Below are 27,615 nucleotides of genomic sequence, written 5' to 3'. Positions count from 1 at the left end.
TACTTCATAATTACTCAAACATCACCCCCACCAATAAACGACAAGGCTACAAAATTTGGAGGAGATCTCCAACCGACCCCTTTGATATGATAGCCCGTACAACAGTGATGCTCTCTAGAAAATATTCTTTTATTATCTACACCAAGACAAACTAGTTGGTTCATGTGAATAAAAATCCAGGAGTCATCAACTCTGAAAGAAAGCAACTCCTACCAATCAGTATCTTGATCTCTTCCATCACTTTAATTATGCTCTACATAACAAAATCTCAAATTTAGAACCCCGGCCTTCTTACTGCTTTGCCTGCAAAATTAAGATTTAATCAATAATCTTAAGTAAATGTAGAGGAAGAAATTTTAGGCATAACATTCAGCTATGGTCAACTTCTTCTTATCTTTAGATTAAAAGCAAAGAATAATTAATGAAGGGATATCCTAATTTTAACTCCACTAAAATTAAACAGGCATGACACAGATTCACCTAACACTAAATCAAGCAAAAGATTGATAGCTAAGACCCACTTTCACAAGAACCTCCCACCCCACCCCACCTAACCCCACCTAACCTAACTGCAACACTCAAACCATCTAATCAACCCATTCATGTTTCATCAAAGTCTAATTCTATTTAGTAGACTGTTATACGATTGTCATTTAACTTAATGATGTAGCAGTGAGAATCAACACTTTCTAAAAATAATTAAGAATTGATTTTCACTGTCACGTCATCTTTGTTGTATAATATTTGTATAGCAGCCTACTAAAAAGCATTTCTCTATTTTTCAATGTAGTAATATTCTTCGCATACAAACAAGTCGGTGCCCTTGCCATGAACGTAAAGGATTAAGAGTATTCATTGTACTTTGGCATTAATGGAACTTGGAACCAGAATATCTAGTACTTTCGAATTATTGTTATTAGTTGCTGTCGTTGTTTTTCTTGATGTTATTATATTTGAAAACCACGATATCCTTATGCGGCAGTTATATGTCATCTTCGTTATTTTTTAACTTTTATTGGGTTATCCTTTTTCTATTGTTTTTTTTTATTAATGCTCACTACAAAAATTAGGCTATTTCGGACGGTTTTGAACTGCTTATAATTAGGTGAAAACAATTCCTAACGGTTTATTCTAAACGGTTTAAAACCGTCTGAAATATAACGTCGAGAAAATGAATTCATGATGGTTTTGTCCAACCCGTCTTGAAGTCCTAACAGTTTGGGCAAAACCGTCTAGAATTAATAATTTTTTTTTATATATTAATATTATTAATAATACAAAATCTATACTACAAATACCTCACAATCCAAATACAAAATCCAAAATACACTTCTTCACAACAACATTCTACTTACCTATTACATAATTCAAATCCAAATACATTTCACAATCCAAATACATAATTCAAATCCAAATACATTTCACAATCCAAATACATAATTACAATCCAAATTCATAGTCTAAATCCACTTCACAAACCGAAACAAAACTACACAAACCTACGGCCATCAAGCATTATCCCTTTTAAGCGCCATCTTGTCCTATTTCATTGTCATCATCTTTCACAACTACGGGTTCCCTGCATTTGTACTTACACATGTCACTTCATTAAACTCTATTTAAATAACATTGTGTTAATTTATGCTTCTTTTTCACTTAATGACTAATTAATGAAAAACTAAAACTAAACCAAAACATCACCTTCTTGGTTGTTTCTCATTAATGGTTGTTTTCCCTTCATACATTTGACGGCTACCAACTCTTCTTGTTGCGCTTGATACAAGATGTTTTGCGATTCGTACAAATTCTTCAAACGTTCCATCTCAGTAGCCATTGCTTGTTCCCTGGGAGTAGGCGCACTAAAGATAGATCCTTGCCCGGAGGTATACGAGGTGGATTTACCGGGTGTTGGCCCCAGCCCCACCTCGCAAACACGACTTGAATGTTCCCGTCCTAATACTTGTTCGCACGCATTGTTAGGCGATCAATAAATCGACCCCTATGAACACACTCGTTCTGCTGGCGACTGATTATCGATAATTGATTTTATCTTCGTCTACAAAAAAACATACAAATGATAAATTGAACATAGAATCTGCATAAAGATATACTTACCATAACCAAATTCACGTAAATAATACGTATTTAACACTTACCATAACTTCTCCAGCTAATTCATTCACAGCGTTCCTATCTTTCTTGGTATGCGTGACCATGAACATATCGCATCGGTTCGGGGTTTATCCTGTTTCTTCCTCCTGCAATATCATTCACATTATCGTACAAGTTTATGATCTAACTAGAGTACGTACGAGCCGTGAACATTTTTTTATTAATTGCCTGAGTTATACGTACCATCTCTCGTGCAACCTATGCGATGCTCTTCGATCCCAAAGTTGACAGAAATTTGTTGAATCCACGGCTTGTCTTGGCCTTTTCTGCTTTATCTTATAAACTTCGTAATGTTAATATGGAGATTACTTAAACAAAATTAATAAATAAAAAATTAAAGAGAACGACATCATTCTATAAATTTAGCGTTTGGCATTAGTGAGAAAAAACCTTGTCCTCTTGAGACAACCACCTATCAACTTGGATTTCAAAGTCTTCTGTAAAGAAAATTCCAAATTGACCTGCCCTACTGACTACAGATTGTATGTTATCATCTCCTATCAATTAATTTCATACCCTTCTTGACTTTGTACCTTAACTGCCTTCTTTTCTTTCTCATATCTTAATTGGAAATATAAGGCTACAAAACTATAAGAAATGATTGACATGTCAGTAAAAAGTTTCATACCATTAGGGTGCTTCACATATATTCCTTCACCTCCGTTGGTAGCTTCCTTCAATTACCATTCAATTGTACAAATCGACAATTTCTTACAACCTTCCTTGCAATCCTTCCATATTTCTCGCTACCCGGGCCGATTGGTTGGTGGGCGGGATTGAATTGGACCACTACCCTTTCCCCCCCTCAGGTAGGTGCCATATGTCCATAGGACTACCAACAGTCCTAACACCCCTTCTACTCTGGTCATCTGCAACTCATAAAAAATGAATGTTATACTTGACTGTTATTAAATGAATATAAGATTATCAAAGTAGCTGACTATCATAAAATATAAAATAATTCATACCTATGGTGTAAACTTGCCCATGTCGTAACGAACGCGACTCCTGAGTAGTACCGCTATGGTGTGAAGATGTCTGAGCCTCCCTCTTAGGGCCATCTGTTGTCTCACAGCTATCCTCCATCTTAGGGGCTACTTCTCCCTCAAGCTCCCCTCTATAGTGCATGAGAGTCCTGCCCATTGAACATAGCCAGGCTCATGCATTCCAAGCAGGTCATCCAATTGTCTGACGTATTACTCCGGACTAATGTCACGGAGCGAATTGGGTGTACCTATGGGGCTGCAGCAGGGATATAATAATTGTCGCCCCTTTATGTCTCCTGAGAGTCCAGTTGGCTTCAATTATTCAAGGTTAATTGTTGAATTAAAAATTCTAAGAGAGACATATCATAATTCTATTTAGGTATAAAACCCTTTCTTAGCACACATAATTCTAGAGTGGAATTCTTAAAGAACTTAAGCCTAGAAACCTCTTTAAATAGGCTTTGGAAACACTTATACAAGTCAGGAACAGATTTCTAGGCGGCAGTATCTGGACATGTTATTACTATGTCTGGACGCAAAGCAGAAAGTAAACTTTTTGTAACATCGGTCCGGACACAATAAGAAAACTGTTCAATAGAAGGGGAATCAGGAAATTTATGAAAAGTTTATTATGCAGAATATCTTCCAAATCATAATCTGTCAACTGTCAATAGTATTTTCTTTCCTTCTTGAGCGATATATGGTAGTTGACTTTTTTCCTTTCTTGATTAATATTCTGTAATAATCTCTTCACTTGGCTATTTCATTTTTTAATTAATATTCTGCAATAATCTCATCACTTGGCTATTTCCTTTCTTGATAAATATTCTGTAATAATCTCCTCACTTGGCTCTTTCCTTTCTTGATAAAACCAAATAAGTTTTGACACCTAATTTGCCACCACTAAAAACCTAACAAACTCTCCCTTTGACAATTCGGCGACAAAACCCAATTACAACAACAAGCTCAAGTTTAAAAAAATTAAAACTCAAAACCCAACATAAACTTAAATAAAATTATGAGTCTAACATGTTCTCTGAAACATGAACAAACTATTAAACGCATAGAAATTTGGAGTAGTAAAACTCATATTAACATAAAGATGAATAATTGAATATATATATATATCCGATAAACACATTAGCATAATTATGTTAATCAATCACAACATAAAATATATATATATATATATATATATATATATATATTATTCTCTTTATCAAAGACATCAAAGTAAATTCAAACCATCTCTCCCTTGTTGTCATGAAATGAGCAGAGTACACGCTACGCGCAAAACCACCTACCATTAAAGCATGTTCCAATCTTTACTTTATTCTCAAACGTATTAAGATTCCCTACAATTTCAAAAAATCTCAAATTTTTTTAAAATCAAACCATTTTTTACATTAAAATAACATAAAAATATTACATATTAAAGATATGATGATCAAGAGATTCAGATCCCTCCGGCACGGATCTGATGATGCTTTTATTTTTTTTTTTTTTTTATATTCTGTTCGTATCCTAGTCCTGCAACACAGAATCAATACCCAGAAAGCTTTTTTAATAAAAACATTGAGGTGGTTAAGGCAAAAGCGTGGACAAAAGCGCATTAAATTCCAAAGTTGATTACCGGAGCACCACAATATATAGTCAACAAAACCGAAAGGGAATGAAGCATCAACACGTGTACGCGAACATATGGCTACGGACACCGGCCAAAAAGTCGAGTAGTACACTGTGGACATACGTGGCAAAGCTCCATTCGCTAGCTTCCTTAGAGTAAAGGAGAAGGGTGATTAATCCAATTAATTAAGCAAGAAAAAACGTGGAGAGCGAGAGAAAACAAGAGGTTTGGAGAGAGTCAGACAGAGCCGTCTGAAATCATCTGAAATTGAGAGCCTCCTCACCGACTCCAAGAAGTCCAAGTCTGCTTCTCATTGTGAAGCATCTGAAATCATCATCGAAGGAAATCAAGAACTGGGTTTTGCTTCTGGTGCTCAACAAGGTTGCCATATTCTGGGTTCCGTCGTCTCCTCTCGCAAACCCCGAGAGTGTGTTGGGTATTTGGCGGATTCCCTTCCCAAACGGGAGTTTCATTCTTTGTTTTCAATTGATTTAGGGTTTCATTTCAAAAAAAAAAATTGATTTAGGGTTTGAAATTGTGGGTTTCAATTGGGTATTGTGTTGTGGGTTGGATTTCTTATTTGTGATGTTTTGTTGGATGATTATCGGTATTTCGGGTTTCCGTTGAAGGCTTGAGAATTTGCCCTGTTTTGGCCGATTCTAATGAGAACTTGAGTTCTCTGTTGATGGCCGATGGGGTGGTGTTTGATGGTGTAATTTTGAGATTTTGGTGGTATTGTGTTGATGTTTGTAGTGGCTGGGAATTGAAAATTTGAAGTTTTCGGTTCTGTGGGTAGCCGATTGTGGTGGGATTGTTTGATGTAGGAAAATTTGATGTTCATACAGTTAAATTGGTTGGTGTCAAAACTAATAAAAAAATATATAATTAAAATAGAGAAATATTTAGAGAGGTTGATGTAAGAAGTTTTTCAAAAGCGAGACAAAATCAAAAATGTAGATTGTTTGGGTTAAATTTGGAGAACTTGATACAGATGCTTAGCCGAACCCAGATATGCAAGAGTGAGTGTGAGGACACCAAGAAAAGAGTGACATACAGAGCGCTTCCTCTAATCTTTTTGGTGCTTTTCTGCAAATTGTGTTTGAAAAGCTTCTTTCATTAATCTTCTTCCCCCCCCATATCTCTGATTCCCCCCGCTTCTCTGAATCCCTTTCTGTCATCGTCTGTCTTTCAAGCTTTTTTTTTTGGGGTTTGTTTTCTTGGGTTGGAACTGAAAAATATTTGTGAAAACATAAAGAATCAAACCCAGAAGGGTGTTTTTGAAAGCCAGGTGTTTCAGAATAGAGATCCAGGATTTTCTAGCTTTTCTTCTTATCAACTAAGAGGGTTCGTTTTTCGGTCCCTTGGGGTTCGTTTTATTAAGGTCATTTGATCTTTCTTTTCTCTGGGTATTTCTTACTTTTCTGCAGAACAATTACCTGTTCTTTGATTTTGGTAAGAAACAGGTTGATTTTTAAAGAAACTCTTTTTTTGTTTTTATTTCCCTTATAACTTTTAAGTATTTTGATCTTTGCTTGTATTTTCTTGAGAAAAGATGGCAGTAGCTAGAGATATTTACAATAGCAGGTTAACATCAATTCTCTCAGATCGTATAGTAGGAGAGTTAATGAATGCTCTACAACCCTTTATGAAAAGTGATTCGCTAACCACGTCTTGCTCTTACTCTACAGTCTCTCCCTCTCAGCCCAACTCGTTCCCTGAGTTTGGCTCCCCATCGAGCACCCACATGTTTTCTCAACAGCAGCAACAGCAGCAAATCGCTGCCATGGCTTCAGCTTCACTCCAAAACCAGAGGCTAAGCCAATGGCAGCACCAGAACCAGCCCCTCGACTTCCTGAGCCCCAAAGCCATTCCAATGAAACATGTAGGCACTCCTCCAAAGCCCACAAAACTCTACCGAGGAGTGAGACAGAGAAAGGGCAAATGGGTTGCTGAGATCAGACCCCCCAAGCCCACAAAACGCGGAAAACTCTGGCTCGGCATTTTCGATACCGCCGAAGAAGCGGCTTTGGCTTTCGATAAGGCAGCCTATAAGCTCAGGGGAGATTTTGCCACGCTCAATTTCCCTCATCTCAAGCATCAAGGAGCTCATATCTCAGGCGAATTCGGTGACTGCAAGCCCCTCCGTTCCTCAGTGGACGCGAAGCTCCAATCTATTTGCCAGAGCTTGGCTAATTCGCAGAAACAGGGGAAAACAGAGGAGCCTTGTTTTGTTTCTGATACAAAGCCAGCCATTTCAGCTTCTTTGGATGCGAATGCTCTACATCCCTTTATGAAAAGTGATTCGCTAACCACATCCTGCTCTTACTCTACAGTCTCTTCCTCTCAGCCCAACTCGTTCCCTGAATTTTGCTCCCCATCGAGCACGCACATGTTTTCTCAAAAACAGCAACAGCAGCAAATCGCTGCCATGGCTTCAGCTTCACTCCAAAACCAGAGGCTAAGCCAATGGCAGCACCAGAACCAGCGCGCCCTCGACTACAAGCCCCTCCATTCCTCAGTGGAGGCGAAGCTCCAAGCAATTAGCCAGAGCTTGGCTAATTCACAGAAACAGGGGAAAACAGAGGAGCCTTGTTTTGTTACTTATACAAAGCCAGCTATTTCAGCTTCTTTGGATGCGAATGCTCTACAACCCTTTATGAAAAGTGATACGCTAACCACGTCTTGCTCTTACTCTAAAGTCTCTCCCTCTCAGCCCAACTCGTTCCCTGAATTTTGCTCCCCATCGAGCACCCACATGTTTTCTCAACAACAGCAACAGCAGCAAATCGCTGCCATGGCTTCAGCTTCACTCCAAAACCAGAGGCTAAGCCAATGGCAGCACCAGAACCAGCGCGCCCGCGACTTCCTGAGCCCCAAATCCATTCCATTGAAACATGTAGGCACTCCTCCAAAGCCCACAAAACTCTACCGAGGAGTGAGAAAGAGAGAGTTGGGCAAATGGGTTGCTGAGATCAGACTCCCCAAGCCCTCAAAACGCACAAGACTCTGGCTCGGCAATTTTGATACCGCCGAAGAAGCGGCTTTGGCTTTCGATAAGGCAGCCTATAAGCTCAAGGGAGATTTTGCCACGCTCAATTTCCCTGATCTCAAGCATCAAGGAGCTCATATCTCAGGCCAATTCGGTGACTACAAGCCCCTCCATTCCTCAGTGGAGGCGAAGCTCCAAGGAATTTGCCAGAGCATGGCTAATTCGCAGAAACAGGGAAAAACAGAGGAGCCCTGTTTTGCTACTGATACGAAGCCAACCATTTCAGCTTCTTTGGATGCGAATTCGGTCTTTGATAATTCACCCAAAGTCGAATTGAATAGTGAAATCGGGCTTTCTGGATCGGAGGACTGTAAGTTGGACTGCGATCTATGATTTTGTTTGCGGGTTTCATTGGTGTAAATGGTCACTATTCGCTGGTCAAAGAAAACTCCTTCACTGGTCATTTAGTGCAGATATTTTAAACAGTTTTGTGGACTGCAATCTATGGTTTTTGTTAAATGTTTTGAATTTGTTTTTGATCTATAAAAGTTTTTAATGAGATATAAAATAAGAAAATTGTTAGATAATTCTTTTTTGAGAAATGTTTTATATTTTTAAAGACATAAGCACCGAATATGCAAAGTCAATTTGTTTCGGACTAGGTTGAAGGCCTCTGCACGGGTCATGCCCCTGTTCATCACTGATTTGGTCTCAAATCCTTCTTGTGCGGACTAAGCCTTGGCTTTGTTCAAGGTAGATAGGGCCGAAACCTTTTTAGTTCCTCTGGAATTGAAAACTCATCATTCCCTCATTAGTTACCATCTTACCTCTCATTTTGGCACTACTTTTTCAGATTTGGATTTATTGTTGGGAAGTCTACCCCTTTGCTTTAATATTTGTAACCGTTCTTGTTGAATGAAATTCGTACTTATATATATTAAAAAAAAAAAAATTATTTCGAATAATGCTAGAAACTACACTTTCATTTCATTGGGTTGACGTCGTGTAGTCAAATTGAAGCTTTTTTAGAATTTCTTATAAAGTCAAGTTTCACCTAGTAACTAGATAATTGAGAACTTAGCACTCATGACTATCTCTTATAAATTACTAACATTTTGTAAACTATTTATCTCTTTTCAATATGCGACTGAAGTGTTACAAACATAATCATTAAAAAAGATTATTTTTACTCGTCATCAAGATTGAGTGTTGATTAAGTGCTCATTTCAAATGTCATGTAAAGATGAAATTGCTTCCTAAATTCCAATCCCTTGGGTGCGTGTATTCATGCATTTGATATCAAATTTCGTTTGGGATAGGGACATCCAAAATGCTAACCAATCATGACACACCAATAATACATAGAAAAGGATGCCCAACTTGCTTCCTTAACTTTCCACTGCTGCGATCCATATAATCCATGAAAACTATATATGCTTACGTCCTTGCAACTATCGTCCATGCATATGGAATTATCATGGCCAGTAGTCCTGTACAATTCTTTTTGACTTTTGGTGTCCCTTCCAACCGAGAAGAGAGAGAGAGAGTAATTTCAGGGATATTGGGGATCTCTGCAATTGCTTCCCCTTGCAATTAGCAGTCAGCTGTGAGAGGCCTTCCATGGAATCTATTTGTTTGGGAAAATGAATTCTATAGAGGGTATGTAGGGGTGGCAATTTGTCTTCGTGTCTGAAGACATAACTATAAGACTATATAGATCAATCCTAATTTGACCTATTTAATTAAATGACTTAAATCCTATTAATTTCATGTTAAGTTCGTGGGTCATGTCAATAATTATCGGCCTTAATTGAAGGCCTCTGAGTGCAGGAGAATTGTAAGGTATTCCAATTTATTTATATGTATCTGTACTTGAATAAAGTCATTTTTGGCCTTACTTCTTGCATCTTTATTGTCAAATATCAAGAAGATCATCGGGTATTGGAATATTTAATAATTACCTATCCAAATTGTTAAATAGGGTTCATACAAGATCTGCTTGCCCAAATAAATGTTTGGCTGTCCGGCCAAAATTAATCAAGTAAGTTTCATGGTCTCTCACGTGTGGTATCTAAATTACTAGGAATTTGCCCCCATAATTGCTATAGATCCTGACATCAGTGACCAAAGTTAATGAAGTCAAACAAAGGGGCTTGGGATGAAAGATTAAGCTAGCTAAAGCATCCAATAGCAGCCCAAAAGCAGTGTGAATGGGATTGAAAACTTGCACCCTAAAGTTATTCAAGGATTCCTTTAAGGGTTAAAAGGGTGATGACCCAAGTAATTAGTCCTTCCACTTGCCAGGTTTCAATGATGTGGCTTTGTGGGCTGTTAGAGGTTAATTAAGAATCTCATTTTCCTTAATCCTACAACTCATAGCTTAGCTTTTAAGGTTCCTGGGTCCATGAGAGAGAGAGAGAGAGACTTTTTTCAAGATTGGTAAATATATCGATCTCACCTGAAAACAGTGTGGAGGAGTAAACAACATACACCAATGTCACAAGCATCATGAGGCCACTTGCAAAAGTTGTGTAAATATGATCTGCAAATCTTGAAGCAGCAATGGACAAAATTAAAGAGAAAAAGTACTAGTACCCCAAACTACTATATATACAGAAAGTTTCAGGCTTTTCCTCCAAGTAATCTCAAGCTTAATCATAATTAGCCTAATCAAAAAGTTGGATCTGATTCAAAATTCAACACTGCTACCTCCACAGTCCACGCCTGAAGAAGACTGCGAGCACGCCTTATACATTTTATATCATATCATGATTCATAATTTCATATTGCATACTATTACTAAGAAATCATTTGAAAAAGAAAGAAAAAAAATAAAATCTTGCTATATCTAAGAGAAAATCAAACCAGTACTTGTTTTTTTTAGGACTTTTAGCAGCCATATCTCATTAGGATTTACTCCACGCTGGGACATAATTAGGAACTTAACTTTAAACACACTGGATTGTATTAATTTTTATTTGGGTTAATTTCAATGTACCCTTGTAAAGTTGTCAACGATTTACAATTCACCGACTAATGTTTCAATTTTGTCAATTGCAACCTATAAAGTTTAAGAAATTTTCAATGTACTTCATTCTGTCCATTGTTGCCATCTGAAGTGACTAAAGGCGCACCACGTGCGCGGCACGTGCATCTTTTGGACCAGACTTACCGAAAATACCTTTATTTAAACGTCAGCGTTTCTCATTCAAATTCTTTTATATTGAAAAACGGTGCTGGACCAAAAATTGTCACAAAAAAAGGAACACCAAAAAACGCAACTCCACGTCGTCGTCTTCTTCGTCAAGGACCGCCATGCGCTCCTAAGCATGCTTCACACGTCCGTTCATCTCTCAGTCTCTTGCTGTCACTTTTGCCTTCATTGTCGACCTTCCCTTCCCTCGAAACGTGGCTAGTTCCATGTACTGGAAATTCACACATCGCACAAAGAACTCCACGCTCACCCATTAGAATACCCACACCAGATCGGCTAACTTCACAGAATCACACAATACACCACCAGAACCTGATGGTATCACCTGGAACCTTCAAATATGTTGCACTCGGCTAGACTCAGCACAGAACCTACAAAAGTCTCTGTGGGACCAGATCAAGAAGACACGGCTAAGAAGACCCTCGTGAAGGCCTTCGCCAGAAAGACTGCATCGCACCACAAATCGCCGGAAAGACGCCAAGACTGCACAGAACCGTCGGAAACGCTCCTGTGCACTGACAACCACCAAGATTTTACCACACAGGACACGCACCAGACATGTGGTTTTTGTTTTGTGCGAGTTTTTCTTTGTTGTATGTGAATGTTTGAATTCCAAACCACCGCACCATGGAAGAATATCCATAACCTCCGAGAAACACCGAGAAACTACTAATAGAACCTCTCGAGAACCTGTCAGAAACAATGGACGGAAGAAGACGACGACGTGGAGTTGAGTTGAGTTGAGTTGAGTTTTTTTTTTTTTTTTTTTTTTTTTTTTTTTTTTTTTTAAGTGTTTTACACAAAACGCTATCGTTTAAATAAGGGTATTTTCGGTAAATTTAGATAAAAAATCGCATGTGCCGCGCACGTGGTGTGACTTTTGTCACTTCAGACGGCAACAATGGACGGAAATGGATACATTGAAAATTTCTTAAACTTTATGGGTTGCAATTGATAATTAAAATATTAGTTGGTGAATTATAAATCGCTGACAACTTCATTCAGGTACATTGAAGTTTTTCTTTTTTATTTTGAAGGGGCATCATAATACAATTTTTTAAAAAAGGCCCTAAATATGCTAAAGGTAATTTTTTTTTAAAAAAAAAAATTATTTATTTATTTAATATATAGCTTAAATCATTTTTTTCTCCGTGTATGTGTTTTGTTTTTTTTTTTTAAAATTTTTTAATTTTTTTTTTTTTTTCTGACACTGATAAAAACTAGGATTTCAAATTTGAAGTGTTGAACTAAGCCTAAAAGCTTGACTTAAACAGCTAAAGAAAACCGACTTTAACCAAAAACGACGAAAGTCAAATTATTACATAAAATAAGACTATGAATTGAACTAGGAGTCTTGGTAGATCTGGAAAAATGTTGACACTAAAAACCTTTCTAAAACTATAAAAAAAATATTTATTAAAATGGCAAAAAATAACTTAAAACACTGATTCAGAGGAAAAAACATCGGATTTTGTGGCAAAAAAAAAAAATGATGCTCACCAAGTATAGCTGAGTGTCCATGATGTGCATGCCAAAAAAACCATCCATAGCATGATGGTATGGTGCTTATTCACGGTCGATTAGGAAAGGTCTCCCCAGTTTAGTGTGCATCCTGCCACCAGATGATGTATGTAGGTGTCCTATCAGGTGCATCAACCTAAAAAAAAATAATTTTTCAGAAAAAAAAAAAAAAAGTGTTTTTATGAAAGGAAAAGACCGAGTAAAAATTATTTTCAAAATGGTATTTTCTCCAAAAATGATGGAATTTTATGATAGTTTTAGGGCTCACTTCACACACTAATTTTGATTAGATGGTTACTTATTGAGCCGAAAACTCACATTACCACTTTTAAATATTATTTAAAAAGAGAGTAAAACGACGTCAACCGACAAGATATAGGTGGCAAGGATTACAAGTTCAAGTAAAGCAATTATATATATATATATATATAAAAGTCGAGTTTTTTCTTAGAATGGCATAGAATAGTGACACGTGGCATGAACCCATACTTTTTATTGACTAAATCGGTCTTTTAAATAAAATTGAACCGATCTATTTAATCTCTCACTCTCTCTCTATTAATGATACAAGTAGCCTCTCTCTCTCTTAATTAATGATATAAGTATGACTCTTTGGTATTTTTATATTTTTGGTTGAAATCTAAATATAACCGGTCTATTTAATCTATCTATTTCTCTCTCTCTCTCTCTCAATTAATGATTTAAGTATGACTTTTTGGTATTTTTATATTTTTGGTTGAAATTTAAATATAACCGGTCTATTTAATCTCTCTCTCTCTCTCTCTATTAATGATACAAGTAGCTTCTCTCTCTCAATTAATGATTTAAGTATGACTCTTTGATATTTTTAGTTGAAATCTAAATATGTTTCAATTTTGTTTGTGAAATTTATGATTGAACAATTCTTCATTTGAATGTTTATGAGATTTGTTTTGTTCATTTAATTTATATGAATTAAACTAAAAATAAGGGTCTTATGTATTAATTCATTTAAATGTTTTATGAGATATTTGTTTTTCTTTTATATGATTTTTACGATTTTCATTTATTTTTTGTAAGTGTTATTCTACTTTTGAAAGTCAAAAAATGCAAAATTTTATTTGATTATTGTGCACAAAAGGAATATAAATGCTTTTAAAACACTAAAGAGTTAATTAAGCATTAAATTTGATTTTTTTTTTTTAATGTTCAAAATTATATGGATTTGAAATTTGTGATTGAATAATTCTTCATTTGAATGTTTATGAGATTTTTTTTTTGTTCATTTGCTTTTTCGAATGTTCAGAATTATATAAGATTGGAATATAATAGGTATCACACCAACATTAAAAAGAATTCCTACTAATTTTCTATTTTATATTTTGATAATCAAAATCGTGGTTTTCTTCTTGCTATTTTTCTTTTTCATACTTATTTTCATTCTAAACTACACTTATGTGAACAAATATTTTAACATGTTTTAATTTATATGAATTAAACTAAAAATAAGGGCCTTATATATTAATTCATTTAAATGTTTTATGAGATGATTGTTTTTCTTTTATGTGATTTTTACGATTTTCACTTATTTTTTGTAAGTGTTATTCTGCTTTTGAAAGTCAAAAAATGCAAAATTTTATTTGATTATTGTACACAAAAAGAATATAAATGCTTTTAAAACACTAAAGAGTTAATTAAGCATTAAATTTGAAATGTTTTTTTTTTTTTTTTTTTTAATGTTCAAAATTATATGGATTTTATTTTTATTGAAACATATCATATTATATCATATATATTTAAAAGCCGAGTTCCAACTTATAGTTGGCACAGAATTAGGACACGTGACATAAATCCATACTTTTTAAATATTGAACCGGCCATTTGAGTAAAAAACTGGTAATTTAAGTAAAACTAAACCAGTCTGTGTATTTCAAGTAAATAAATGATGCATTTAATATGACTAATTAACTATCTTATATTGAATAAAAAATGAATAGAAACGTTAAATTTGTTTTGTCATTAAATCCTCACTAATTTCTACCTCTTTCTCTTCCTTTAAGTAAAACTGGAAAAAAAAAAAAAAAAAAAAAAAAAAAAAAAATTAAAATTGAACTGCTCCATGTATTTCAAGTGAAATAAACGGTGTGTTTAATATTCCTAATCAAATCTCTTCCATTGAATAGAAACATTTAATTTTGTTGTCATTAAATTCTCACTAATTTCTACCCCTCTCTCTCTCTCTCTCTCTCTCTCTTCCTTTAAGTAAAATCTTTTACTCCAATACCGCTTTGTCCGCTTCCCCTCCTATTAAATGTCCGTTACAAACTAAACCTCAAAGAGTCAAATGTCAGTTTTTTTTTTTTTCTTTGGGAAATGTCAAAAGTCACTCCAATATCTATGCTTTCTCAAATAAATATATGGAGAAGTAATGGTTTGTGGTTATGCAAAACTGCAATGTTGTTTACATTACCGGAGAGTGGTGCTCAAAGCAAAGAAAGGAAAAAAAAAAAAAAAAAAAAAAAAGTAAAATTGAACTGCTCCATATATTTCAAGTGAAATAAACGGTGCGTTTAATATTCCTAATCAAATCTCTTCCATTGAATAGAAAATGAATAGAAACATTTAATTTTGTTGTCATTAAATTCTCAATAATTTCTACCTCTCTCTCTCTCCCTTCAAGTAAAATCTTTTACTCCAATACTGCTTCCCCTCTCACTAAATGTTTGTTACAAACTAAACCTCAAAGAGTCAAATGTCAGTTTCTTTTTCTTTGAAAAATGTCAAAAGTCACTCCAATATCTCTCGCTTTCTCAAATAAATATATGGAGAAGTAATGGTTTGTGGCTATGCAAAACTGCAATGTTGTTTACATCACCGGAGAGTGGTGCTCAAAGCAAAGAGAGCGAAGTTTTTGTTATTGTTGGAACCTTTTTGTTTGTAATACTGCTATAGCCTTTTTTTTTAGTTTACCTTTTAAGTTTGTCGGGGCTGTGTTCAATAAAATTGTAAATAATATGTTTGTATTTATTTTATGTGCTTCTGTTTTTCTGATTTGATTTTCTATCCTTATTTTTGCATTGATAATTTATATTATTATTATTTTTTTTTGTTAGAAAAGTAGTTTCTTTTACGCTATATATAAGAATGATGGTCGAATTAAAAAATATCTATCTAACCGTAGTTTCTTCCTATACCTACAAATTTTTTTGGAACTGGAAAAAGTATATAAAAAAATAGTTATTTTCTATTATATTAGTGGTTATCATATTACTTTTTTTTTTTTTTTTACTTTATTTTCTATGATTTTGTTCTTTCTTTACATTTTTTTTTGTCCCTATTTCCTAATTTTTTTTTTTTTTTTTTTTAAAATTGCTTTTTTTTTTTTTTTTTTTTTTTTTTTTCCTTTTCTAAATTTTACATTGAATTCAAGGAAACCATGGAGAGAGAGAGTTTACATTAATTGTTGTTTTGAGTACAAGGTATGACGATTTTTTAATTTATATTGTTCATTGATTTTTTTTTTTTCTATGTATAATGCATTAATGCACATTGTTAACGTGCTTAATTGATAGACAATATTGATTTTCAAGGTTTCATATGAACCAGAAAAATATATGGAAAAGAAAACTCTAATTTATTCTACTATTATTTTTCATTTTTCATTTTTTTTTTTGTCTATATTTTCTATGGTTCTCTTATTTCATTTCCTCTCTTCTTCTTCTTCTTCTTTTTTTTTTTTTTTTTTTTTTTTTTTTTTTTAATGTAATTAATATATTATTTTTCATTCAAATTGCTTATTTTATCTTTTGTAAATTTTATATTAAATTCAAGAAAATGATGGTGAGAGAGTTTCCTATGATTGTTTTTTGTATGGGGTATGATGATTTTTTAGCGTATTATGTTTATTGAGTAGTTTTTTATTACTTTGTGTAATACAAAAAAGATAACACTATTATATGAACAGAAATTTCCTACAAACCGGTTTGTAGGAAATTTCTTACAATCCACATATAAGATTGACATAAATCATTTGGCATGTGAGAAACATATGTTATTTAAATAGCATGTACGAAAAAAAAATAGTATCAATAAAAAAACATGTGCTTCTCGCATGTTTAAATGATACGTGTCTTTTTAAAATGTGAGTTGTAAAAAATTTCTTATAAAAAATTTTTGTCAGTTTTCATTTTTTTATCTATATTTTCTATGCTTCTCTTCTTCCAATTTTTTATTATTATTATTATTATGAAACTAAATTATATAGAAGAATCTCGCGCATAGCACGGGTTACGAGCTAGTATTAGTTAAAGTGTAAGTTATAAGTAATTTGAGATAATAAAGAAGGTGTTTATTTATGGGAACACAAATATTATGCTATGTTTTATTATTATTATTATTATTTTATGAGTATTTAGAACTCTGGTGTATTTTTATTTAGTTATGGAAAAAGTTTTAAATTTTTTGCCGTTTAACTTTTGTCAATGTATATTATCCTTAATGGGCCAGTGATCCAATCACTTTGAAAACTCTCTTGCCCATAGGCAGCGGCAAATTTACCTCTGATCTCCCCATGTGGCTCTATCACTAATCCACTATATGAGCCCAACACAGGGATAACTTGATTGGGCCCTTGAATGGATTTGAATTATTATTATTATTTTTTTTTTTGAAGGGATGAATGGATTTGAGTTCTTTGTGAAAAGCTTGCTCAATTAATAAATAAATTAAAGAAATGATATTTGCTCGCTCCATAATACAACTATTGATCACCTATTTTATTTTATTATTATTATTTTTTTTTTTTAAAAAAAAAAACCCCACAAAACCAAACCCCAACCCATTTACATGGTTTTGTGGGGTTTTTTTTTTTTTTTTTCTAATAAAATAAAAAATAAAAAAGTAAAAGTGATCAATAATTATATCATAAGGTGACCAAATATCATTTCTCAATAAATAATTTAACGGCCTTGGATGCCGCTTTAAAAGGTTCAAGACATACAAAAACCACATGAATGGTACAAGTCCACAAATTAATATTACCGTTCACAATTAATATTCCATTTCTTAAGCCAACTTTTATTTTTTTCACCAAATAATAGATCTTGAACCCAAATCACATACACATATTATTTATTTGGCATACTTAAGGTACCTCTGAGTTTATTTCGTAAGAGCCAATCAAATTGACACATTTCATATTTAAGTCAGCGTCACACTAAAGGAATTTGTTAAGTCAGTTGACATAATTTGATTTGATTGTAGTGAGTAAAATGTTTTTTTTTTTTTTTTTTTTTTTTTTTTTTTTTTTTTTTTTTCTGGGTTGCATGCCTCATGGACTTCTGAATCTATTTTGATACCACATTGAGCTGATTGCAAATTAGGTAAACCACAAGAACTCATTTTGTATTTTTCCCTTTTTTAAATGCTTTACTATCGGTCAGTTCATTGTTTCTCATATCTGTTTGCTTCTCCAGTGTTTTATATTCATCCAATAAGGCTGACGTAGTACTCCCAATTAATCCTTATAAAAAAGATTTAATAATTAATTTAAAATGTCATGTCAATATTGTTGAATAATTATAAAATAAAAATATAATAGTTTGCAAAATACCCCATTTTGTATCTGTAATCCTGTGGCTGATGTCTTTTGGTTCTCCCACGCACGGACATTCTCGATTTTATGGGTTGTCTTTGTTTGGGCTCAAAGAAAAAAAAAGAGGCTAATTTGTCCATTAGCTAATTGGACTGGCCCAATTCAAGGGCCAAGGATCCTCGTGTATGCGGGGATCCCCGCAGGTATAGAACACCTAAAATTATTGTAAGCAAGCAAACAATGAAAGAACTTACAAGAGTGTTTCCAACAGCAACACATCCGACAAAGGTCAATCCAGCGACTAGAGCAGTGAAGATCCCGACAAATACCTTCAAACGAACCATAAACAAAGAAAAAATCTAAGAACCCATCTCCATAAACAAAGAAACACAATCAAACGTACAAAAAATAAACATACAGATTCAATATACCAAAACAGTTCTCAAAAACAAAATCCTAATAACAAATGAATGAGGATAAAAGAGGAAGAAGCAAACTGGGATATTGACATCGAGTCCAAAGACAAAGTAGGGTCTCCAAGAAAAAGAGGCAAGTGGGGTCATCGTCAACTGCGAAGACACGCATTCCATTGGGAAACTGATCTCTGGGGTCGTCCATTACAGGCTCAACGGTCATTCTATAAAGATCGGCGCGAGGGGAGGGGGCGATTGTGATTCTGTGAAAAAGAAGAGAAGAAGAAGGGTTACAACGCTAGGAAGAATTTGGAAGAAAAGAAAAAGAAAATATATGAGGGGGGCAGCTCTCTAGGTTAACAAATTAGGGTTTTTTTTTTTTAATTTACACGGGGCGGGGCGGGGCGGGGATCCGGGGGAAAAAAAAAAAAAAAAAAAAAAAAACCCGCGCCCCGCCCCACCCCTCATGGGTTGGTTAAAATCCAACCCTTACCTAAAAAAAAAAACACTAAAACCCGTATTTTTAGGAGTGAGGGGTGCTGGTTGGGGCAGGTCCGCGAGTTTTTGCTCACCCCTAATTGCCGGTGAAAGAGGAAATCGGGTTAGAAGCAATTTGAATGGGGATCCAGATCCCATCCCGTTCCTTGTTTTATGAATCAAAGCATTCCTATACCATAGTCTTTAGGTAATCTAACAATTTTCTCTAATTCAATTTATTAAACTAATTAACATGCATTCAAAATGCATGTGATTTTTAACTCAATTTGAAGAAAAATTGTGTGGAACTAATTATTATTACTATTATTAATTTAATTGCATAAACCTTTAATAGATGTAGAATTTAAAGATTGCTGCATTCAATAGTTACAATGTCAAGAATACTAAGAAGACCTTCCTCCATATGAACTCCTCTGACCATAAGAGAAAGCGCTTCCTTGGCTAGCCTATGAGCTACTCTATTTGTCTCCATGTGTCAAACTAATTATTAACTGCATTTAAACGTATATTTTATTTATGAGAAATACTTTTTTTTTTTTTTTTTTAATTCTCCTATCCTTCTTCTGTCATCGCCCACTTGTGGATCTTACAACAGATTAATTTGACCCATCGTTCAATGTTTGAAGCTCTGAATCTTGACTAGCATGATTAGTTGAACTATATATAAATAATAGAAGGCTTATTTCAAAGAGTAAATTGCAAGGGAACCTTCTTATTATACGCACTTGTTCAAAAGTTATATTATTCTTTACCTACCCAAAGAGTATATACTACTTGGAAGTTTGGACCGTTGAAGAACCGTTGACAGCCACCATTTTGATCGAACTTTCTTTATCAAAATCAAGAATATATATATATATATATCAATTAATTTTTCATAATTCAAGAGTTTTAGCCACGTAACAGAGAGATTAGGCTCAACCCAATGAGACTCAAGTTTAGAACAAATTTGGATGTGAAAACTGCATAGCCATGTTGTTGCAAGTTAAGATCTGGATTTCTTTGGAGATGATGATGATGTCCGCACCTGGGATAAAGTACCCGAAAACCGACCACCGATATGGTTGACTGACCCAAAATTCTCTCTGCAGATAAGTAAGAGAATTTTGAATCATACCCACTTCAGACTTGCTCTCTTTGATGTAGATCCCCTACTTTCTTCCTCTAAAGAAGCTCCATCCAAAGAAGTTGAAGAACAAGAAACTATTTGCTCTCTTTAATGTAGATCCCCTACTTGTTTCTTCCTCTAAACAAGCTCCATCCAAATAAATTTAGATAATCCAATAGAGTGAGTTTTTAAGGTTTTTGTTATCTATTCTAGCCTAAAAGTGAAAATAGATAATCGATGAAAATGCTCTAAGAATAGGCTGCTTAGATAATGGATGGGAATGCAGCAAGAATACTTGGTTGCTATAGCAAGAAAGATTGCCTTCAGATTGAGATTGAAGTAGAGCTCCACTTCGAGTGAAACGAAAATGAACTGCCACATTGAAAAAGAGCAACGGGAGTGGTGATGGGATGACACGTAGGTGGAGGCAGATAGGCAGCAGTACATTTGGTTACCAAAACATAAACAAAAAGAAGAAGAAAAGAAAAGAAAAGAGTAAAGCAATGGCCTTCTCATTCGTCACTGCCACTCACAAGAGAGGCCTTTCACTTGAAGGGTGAAAAAACTAAACAGTAGGATATGGAGCTCCAAAAAGTTGAAAGTGAGAAGTTGAAAGAGAGAAGCGATAATTTGAGATGCTTGTCGGTAGGGAGCCAACTGAAGAAAACTCTAGAGTAGTTCTTGACAGCCCCCGTTTGATATTTCTCATCTCCGACCAAGGTGTGCCCCACAGGGAAAGCAAAAAAGGTTGCCACTAAGCCCAACTTGTTGCGCCGCCATGTGACAAGAAGATGCTGTTCTATAGATCCGGATGCTCCCAAGTACATAATAATTACTCAAACATCACGCCACCAATAAACGACAAGACTACAAAATTTGGAGGAGATCTCCTTTTTTTATTTAATCATGAAAAAGAAAGAAATCAAAACCTAGAAATTAAAATATAATTCAATATTCATGTTTTTCTCAAAACAGACAGGGGTGGGTCTGAGCCATTATTACCCTTTGTTTATTATTAGAAAACTCTCCAAACCAACCCCTTTGATATGATAACCCGTACAACAGTGATGCTCTCTAGAAAATATTATTTTATTATCTACACCAAGACAAACTGGTTGGTTCGTTCATCTGAATAAAAATCCAGGAGTCATCAACTCGGAAAGAAAAGCAACTCCTACCACTCAGTCTGGGGGGGACCAGATCTTGATCTCTTCCATCACTTTATGCTCTCTACATAACAAAATCTAAAATTTAGAACCCCGGCCTTCTTACTGCTTTGCCTGCAAAATTAAGATTTAATCAATAATCTTAAGTAAATGTAGAGGAAGAAATTTTAGGCATAACATTCAGCTATGGTCAACTTCTTCTTAGATTAAAAGCAAAGAATAATTAATGAAGGGGTATCTTAATTTTAACTCTACTAAAATTAAACAGGCATGACACAGATTCACCTAACACTAAATCAAGTAAAAGATTGGTAGCTAAGACCCACTTTCACCAGAACCTCCCACCCCACCCCACCTAACTGCAACACTCAAACCATCTAATCAACCCATCCATGTTTCACCAAAAACTAATGCTATTTAGTATACTATTATACGACTGTCATGCAACTTAATAATGTAGCAGTGAAAATCAGCACTTGTAAGAAAAAATTAAAAAATATAAAAATGAATGACTGATTTTCACTGTCACGTCATCTTAGTTGCATAGCATTTGTATGGCAGTCTACTAAAAAGCATCACTCTTTATCAAATCAGCCTACCATGTAAAGTAAGGCTCAAGAAATGCTCTAGGTCTGAATCATGGTTGCGCCTAACCTTGCATTCAGGAGTAGGTAGCTACCACAACAATTGGGGACATATTTTCGGGGACACTCCCCCTATACCATCTTTCATCTATGCCTGATATTCAATTATTTTTATCTATTTTTTAAAGGGTGCGCATAATAAGTCTTGTTAATGTTGCAATGGCATTAAATCAATGAGTTCTTGATTCAGTGCATCACTGCCCAAGTATACTTAAAGAAAGAGAAAGGATTTTAGTCTTTCTCTTGGCATCATTCACTACAATCAAGTAAAATGAGAATGCAAACATATAAGTGTTTGTCCGGATAACAATTAGTCAGTTTGGACCAAAGTAATGTCTAACAAGGCATTGTTAAGTCTTTTGATATAATAAGCTATTAACAAACTACAAACAATCATGCTAAATTCAGAGAGAACAATCAAATACCTGGGAATATATGAAGGTTCCAGCAACAGCAATGGCAGCTCCAAGTGCGTTGATGGGCTGAACTGGCGTGTGGAAGATGATGATTGAGGAGACAATGACAGATATCCGTTTCATGGTGTTTCCAATGCTAAATGTCAAGGGAGAGATCTCATCCAGGGACATATATGACACCTGGTTGTAGAGATGATAGAACACACTCTGGGCTGCCACCCACCTGCGAGGACAATTAACAGCCACATAATTAATAAACGGCAGGGGAGAAGGAAAACAATATCATACTTTTCAACAAATAATGGAATCCAAACAAGAGATACAATGCACACATTCTGTGAAAAAAAACTTGAACACAATGCTTTACAAGAACTTTTTTTTTAACAAAAAAAAAAATCTAAGACATCATGAGGAAGATCCAACACCTTTAGTCATAAAATTTAAGTATGATAATATTTCTAAAAGCCAACAAAGTCACTAGTACCTGATCATTTGGTTGGATGCCAATTATAGTTGGGACCCAAACTTATTAAAAATTGGGTCCTGGAATCTTGAGCAGAATACTAGATAACCCATATGCTATTCAGTAGAACCATCCCCAATAAACGAGTGAAGAACAGCAACTAACAGTTTCTCAAATTTAACTAGGTTAAGCATTGGTGGATGTACCATTAAAAGAACCCGAAAAATATGCATTTGACTGCCTGATTAACTGTGTTCTTACTTCACCTATCCGAATCCCAATCCCACCCCCCACCATTACCACCTGAAACAAAGCCTGAGGGCCAAAACACTTGAGTTTTCGTTTCTAATCTACTTAATTAGTCTAATAATACTCGAAATCAGGCATTTAAACAAAATGTTTCAATGTCATTGCATGTGCACGGCTATAAGGCCCCTAGACTCTGTTGGAGACAATATATGCATTCAGATGAGAAATTGTAGACACCTTCCAGTACAGTTCACAGATTTGAGCATGAATAACTGCAAGAAAATAGAATATTGAAAAATAAAAGCCAATAGGTTGAATATCAAAATATGGTTTGCAATTTTCTAATTAATCTGGAAGGAGGGAAAAAAAAAAAAAAAGGATTGCAAATAGTATGCAGGTAATCCTATGCAAAACTTGTGTGCCATGTGCATCCTACCAAGAAGATCCAACTTATTTCTAGAAGAGATTTGACTTGTAGAAAAATTGACGGAGCAAAAAATGTCAAACTTGAATTGTTAAAGTGATAGTTCACACAACATTTAAAACCCAAAAAACAAAATATTCACATCCTCAAAAAAAAAATGAAATAATAAAAATGTCATATATTGTCTTCATCCCAACCAGGAATGGATACTGCTTTCAACAATTGATTTACCATTCATCTCTATAATCTACCATAGTAGAACATGCACATACAGATGGAGTAGAGTGCAATTGTGCAACCAAACAGAACAAGGACATTAGAATTGGTAGTAGTAACATAATTACCATATGAAATTAGGTCCAATTTCTGAGATAGCTGTTTGCCAACCAGCTGCCCACATCTGCGGTCCCTCCACGGCAATAGCAAATGGTGTGAGAATTAAAAGGGACAACATAGACAGACAAGCATAATAGTTCATTCCACTAACGGACTTCCCCTTCATGCCCCTCTTTGAGAATATGTTCCGGAAGACAAATGCCAAGTTTGATATCATCGCCCCCATAAAACCTGAAGCAGTGAGTCAAAAAAAAAAATTCATGGCTCTGAAAAAAACCCTTAAAGCAAATCAAAAAGACTTGAACTCCAACCCGTAGAACCTCCTCTAACGACACAATTATCCCACAACACAAAAAATAATCTTAACCACTGATTGGAGATTCCTGGGTTGAAAAATAAACAAACAAGCAAGTTCTGACACTTTAGATTTAAGTCACCAGCAGAACAAAAAAAAAAAAAGCAAAAAATATGAAAATGAAAAACAGAAAATAAAAAATTATCCTTCAAATTGGTTGCTGACAACATTAGGATAGAGAGGGAAAATGATTTTTAGATAACACAAAACTCGCATTGAATTAGCTTTGTTTAAGCAAAAGTCTCTGTTTATCTTTTTCCTGCCTCTTTTGAGAAGGCCACATAACATAAAATATAACAGACACTAATTAAATACCAACAAGAGCAGATAATAAAATGATAAATCAAGCAATTCACTGATCGCAGGCGTCACAAAATAAAGTTTATTTTTTACCAATCATGTTGAAGTTGAGCTCAGTGACAGCAGCAAGAGCGCAACCACCGATAATTGGAAGGAGGGAAAGGTAGACTTGCACCGGGAAGCTCTCACCCAACAGGAACCTTGAAACCAATACACTGAAAGCAGGCTCACCACTCTTGATGATGTGGGTGAATGAAACCGCAACCTTTGACATACTCACAGTAGCTGCAACATGCCCAATAGTATGCGCCACGGCAACCTATTAAAAACATGACCAAAACACTAAGATCGCAACCCATTCCAGAAAGCCAAAGAGTTCAAGCATCACAAAAAAATCTAAGCCACATAATAAACACTAGAAACACAAAATATCCTGACTGTTTTGTTTGGTTGTCAATAAAACGGAGGTAAAGACATGGAATCATAATTTAAAATCTTCATCATTAAAATCGCCAAAACAAAAAAAAAAAAAAGAACCATCAAACTGCAACAAAATCAACCGCTTGACTAACCGGGGTTCATAAATTTATTTTTCTAACATATTTGAAATCAAACAACAGAAACACACTATTCAAAACATCACTTTCTCTCTCTCTCTTTCCTTTAACTTTCTCAGCAACCAAACAAATAGGTACTTTCTTAATTTTTCAGAATCCAAATATATTGACAAATACTATAACAACTACCAGATCGAACCCAAAACAAATCACACAACAAAATAAACCATACGACCTAAAAACTTCATATTTTTTCTTTCTATTTCCTCCATTTTCTCACCAACCAAACAAAATCCAAGTTTTCACTCACCGGAAACAAAGCCTTCCAGAAGTCAAAATCGGTCTTGGGCGTCTCGGCGATCCTCGCAGTCCAAGAGACCAGCATCATGAGAGACCCACATGCAAGCGAGAGCGTAGAGGTCAGCCACGGGTACGGGAACGCATTTAGAACTTTCTTGTTGTATATGTTGAACACAACGTTCAGAGCCCACCACGTCGCGAAATACACGCCGATCTTCACCTTCTTCGCCGCCTCCGACTTCCCCTCCGGCTGCACCGGCTTCGATTGGTCAGCCGCCTCGTAGGCCTCGCACTTGATCGAATCTCTCCGAGCTCTCAAACTCAGATTCTCAACCGATGACACGTGCAAAGGCTTCGAAACCGATAGGGCCAGTCGTTCCGGTTTATGCAGAGCCGGTAAAAGCAGCGAGGATCGCCTAATCGACGCCGCCGGCAGCCTCTTTCGGAGAAACAAATCGGACCCATTAATCGTCGCCGTGAGAGATTGTTTCGCCGAGCAAATCATAGCGTGGAAGATGGAATTTTCAAAGGAAAATCCAACTGGGTTTTCTGGATATCTTGCAAAAACGCAAAAAAAAGGATCGGAGAAAATATATAGTTTCAAAGAGATCAATCAGCCTAGAGTCGAGAAGGGAAAGCCAAAACCTTAACGAACTTTGAATTTTTTTCTCAAAAGCTTTGGTTTTGACCTAAACCCTTCTACGATCAAGACCATAAAAAACTGATATCTGTATTGTGATCTATAAATAGCTATGACAGACTGTTAGACCGATATTTTGGGTAATTGGGTGTGATCGAGAGAGTAGAACTGTAGAACACAGGATTGACAAGGTTTCTTTCTTTCTTTTTCTTTTTTTCTTTTTTTGTTGGTTGGTTGAGGGTTTAATACGTAAATGGGGTTGGTGAATTTTGATGGCCTTTGAAATCTACAATGGGTTTCTTCTCTGAAATCTCAGTCCACGCTATGTTACCAAATATTCATGTGACTTGTCGATCTCTTTGCATTGAAGTGTTAAGATCAACTTTCTCAGGAAAGTTGATTTTGTAAGGTTTTACTATGCTGTGGTTATGTACAAATTTCGACGGCTACACAAACCAATACCCTTTTGCCACGGCTACAAGAGCTATAAAATCACAGAGGCCATTGGTGGGTCTGGTCAAAAGGAATAACCAGCAGATGACAGGTGTTTCCAATAGTTGTGTTTAAAAATTGATTTGATGTTTAAAGTTAATCATCAAAAGACAACCCTTCAAGTTTTAGGGCAAATACCAATTAAGATGATTGAAAAGTTCGGAAAGAAATTTTTTTTACCCCTTTTAGTATTAAGAAAAGAGAAATATTTGGCCACCTGGGGGTGGTCGAATTACCCCCAAGGCCTATGGGATGCTTCGATCACTCTTAAATTAACTGTATGGGGTGGTCAAAATCGCCTTTAGGCCAAATGGGGTGGCTCGGTCACCTCCAATTTTCTATTTGCGGGTAACCAAACAACTCCTATAGCCCTTGGGGTAGTTCGGCCATCCCAGGCTGGCCATGGGGTGGCTCGAGTCACCTTTTTTTTCTTTTTTTCTTTTTTTTTTTAACTTTTAATTGGGCTATAGTGACAAGTGTTAGTTTTTTTAAATGTATTAAGACTTCTGTCAATTTATGAACGGAAGTTAGACAAAGTTACCATTTTTGTTTTTATTCATAAGCGATGTACATTTACAATACAAATTGAAATCTATGTGAGCAAAAACAAAGTTGTTAAACCACGTAGAAATCAAAAGTATTTAACTCAAACTTCTATTGACAAACCTTTTAAACCTAATAGACACTGAAATTTGAAAAGTTTTGTGAAATATAAAGTTGTAGTATTTTAATTCTTCTTTCAAACTCTAAGACGATATATATATTGGCCATGTGGGTGAGATCGAACCACCCCCAAGGCCTATAGAGTGTTTCGGCCACCCCTAGACCAGTCATATGGAGTAGCCAAAACCACTTACAGGCCAAATGGGGTGGCTCAGTCACCCATAATTTTCTATTTGTGGGGGACCAAACAACCCCTACGGCCATTGGAGGTAGTTTGGCCATCCCAAGCCGACCATGGGGTGCCTCGAGTCACCTTTTTTTTTTTCTTTCTTTTTTTTTAAAAAAAAAATAAAAATTTCAATTTTTTTCAACTTTTAATTAAGCTATAGTGACACGTGTTATTTTTTGAAATGTATTAAGACTTTTGTCAATTTATGGACGGAAGTTAGACAGAGTTACCATTTTTGTTTTTATTCATAAGCGGGGTACTATCTACAATACAAATTAAAA

At 35.2% G+C, this 27,615-nt stretch overlaps 2 protein-coding genes and 1 long non-coding RNA gene across 5 annotated transcripts; 1 reads left to right on the top strand and 2 right to left on the bottom strand.

Moving 5' to 3' along the window:
* Positions 1-213: 213 nt before the first annotated feature.
* Positions 214-26,295, bottom strand: LOC133875060 (glucose-6-phosphate/phosphate translocator 1, chloroplastic). Of its 2 annotated transcripts, none has more exons than XM_062313050.1 (5): positions 25,321-26,295; positions 24,547-24,772; positions 23,807-24,029; positions 22,336-22,549; positions 214-303 (listed from the first exon to the last, which is right to left on the bottom strand). In XM_062313050.1, exons 1-5 carry the CDS (start codon positions 25,813-25,815, stop codon positions 292-294), a joined length of 1,170 nt encoding a protein of 389 aa, XP_062169034.1. In that variant the 5' UTR covers positions 25,816-26,295; the 3' UTR covers positions 214-291. The 2 variants fall into 2 exon arrangements, with proteins under 2 accessions (XP_062169034.1, XP_062169033.1); XM_062313049.1 differs by lacking the exon at positions 214-303 and adding an exon at positions 20,969-21,380 and having other exon boundaries at positions 25,321-26,294.
* On the bottom strand, positions 1,438-2,654 carry LOC133875061 (uncharacterized). The gene is made up of 2 exons (XR_009901431.1): positions 1,702-2,654; positions 1,438-1,615 (listed from the first exon to the last, which is right to left on the bottom strand). It is a non-coding gene; the product is annotated as an uncharacterized LOC133875061 (long non-coding RNA).
* LOC133874817 (uncharacterized) lies at positions 4,974-8,275 on the top strand. 2 transcript variants are annotated; one of them, XM_062312679.1, is made up of 2 exons: positions 4,975-5,221; positions 6,474-8,275. In XM_062312679.1, the coding sequence occupies exon 2, from the start codon at positions 6,530-6,532 to the stop codon at positions 8,165-8,167; it is 1,638 nt and encodes a 545-aa protein (XP_062168663.1). In that variant the 5' UTR covers positions 4,975-5,221; positions 6,474-6,529; the 3' UTR covers positions 8,168-8,275. The 2 variants fall into 2 exon arrangements, with proteins under 2 accessions (XP_062168662.1, XP_062168663.1); XM_062312678.1 differs by having other exon boundaries at positions 4,974-8,275.
* Positions 26,296-27,615: the final 1,320 nt, after the last annotated feature.

This window comes from Alnus glutinosa, chromosome 8 (genome assembly GCF_958979055.1).
Source record: "Alnus glutinosa chromosome 8, dhAlnGlut1.1, whole genome shotgun sequence".
NCBI lineage: Eukaryota > Viridiplantae > Streptophyta > Magnoliopsida > Fagales > Betulaceae > Alnus > Alnus glutinosa.
Note: the sequence above shows the minus strand (reverse complement) of the source record. Positions and strands in the feature narration are given on the sequence as shown.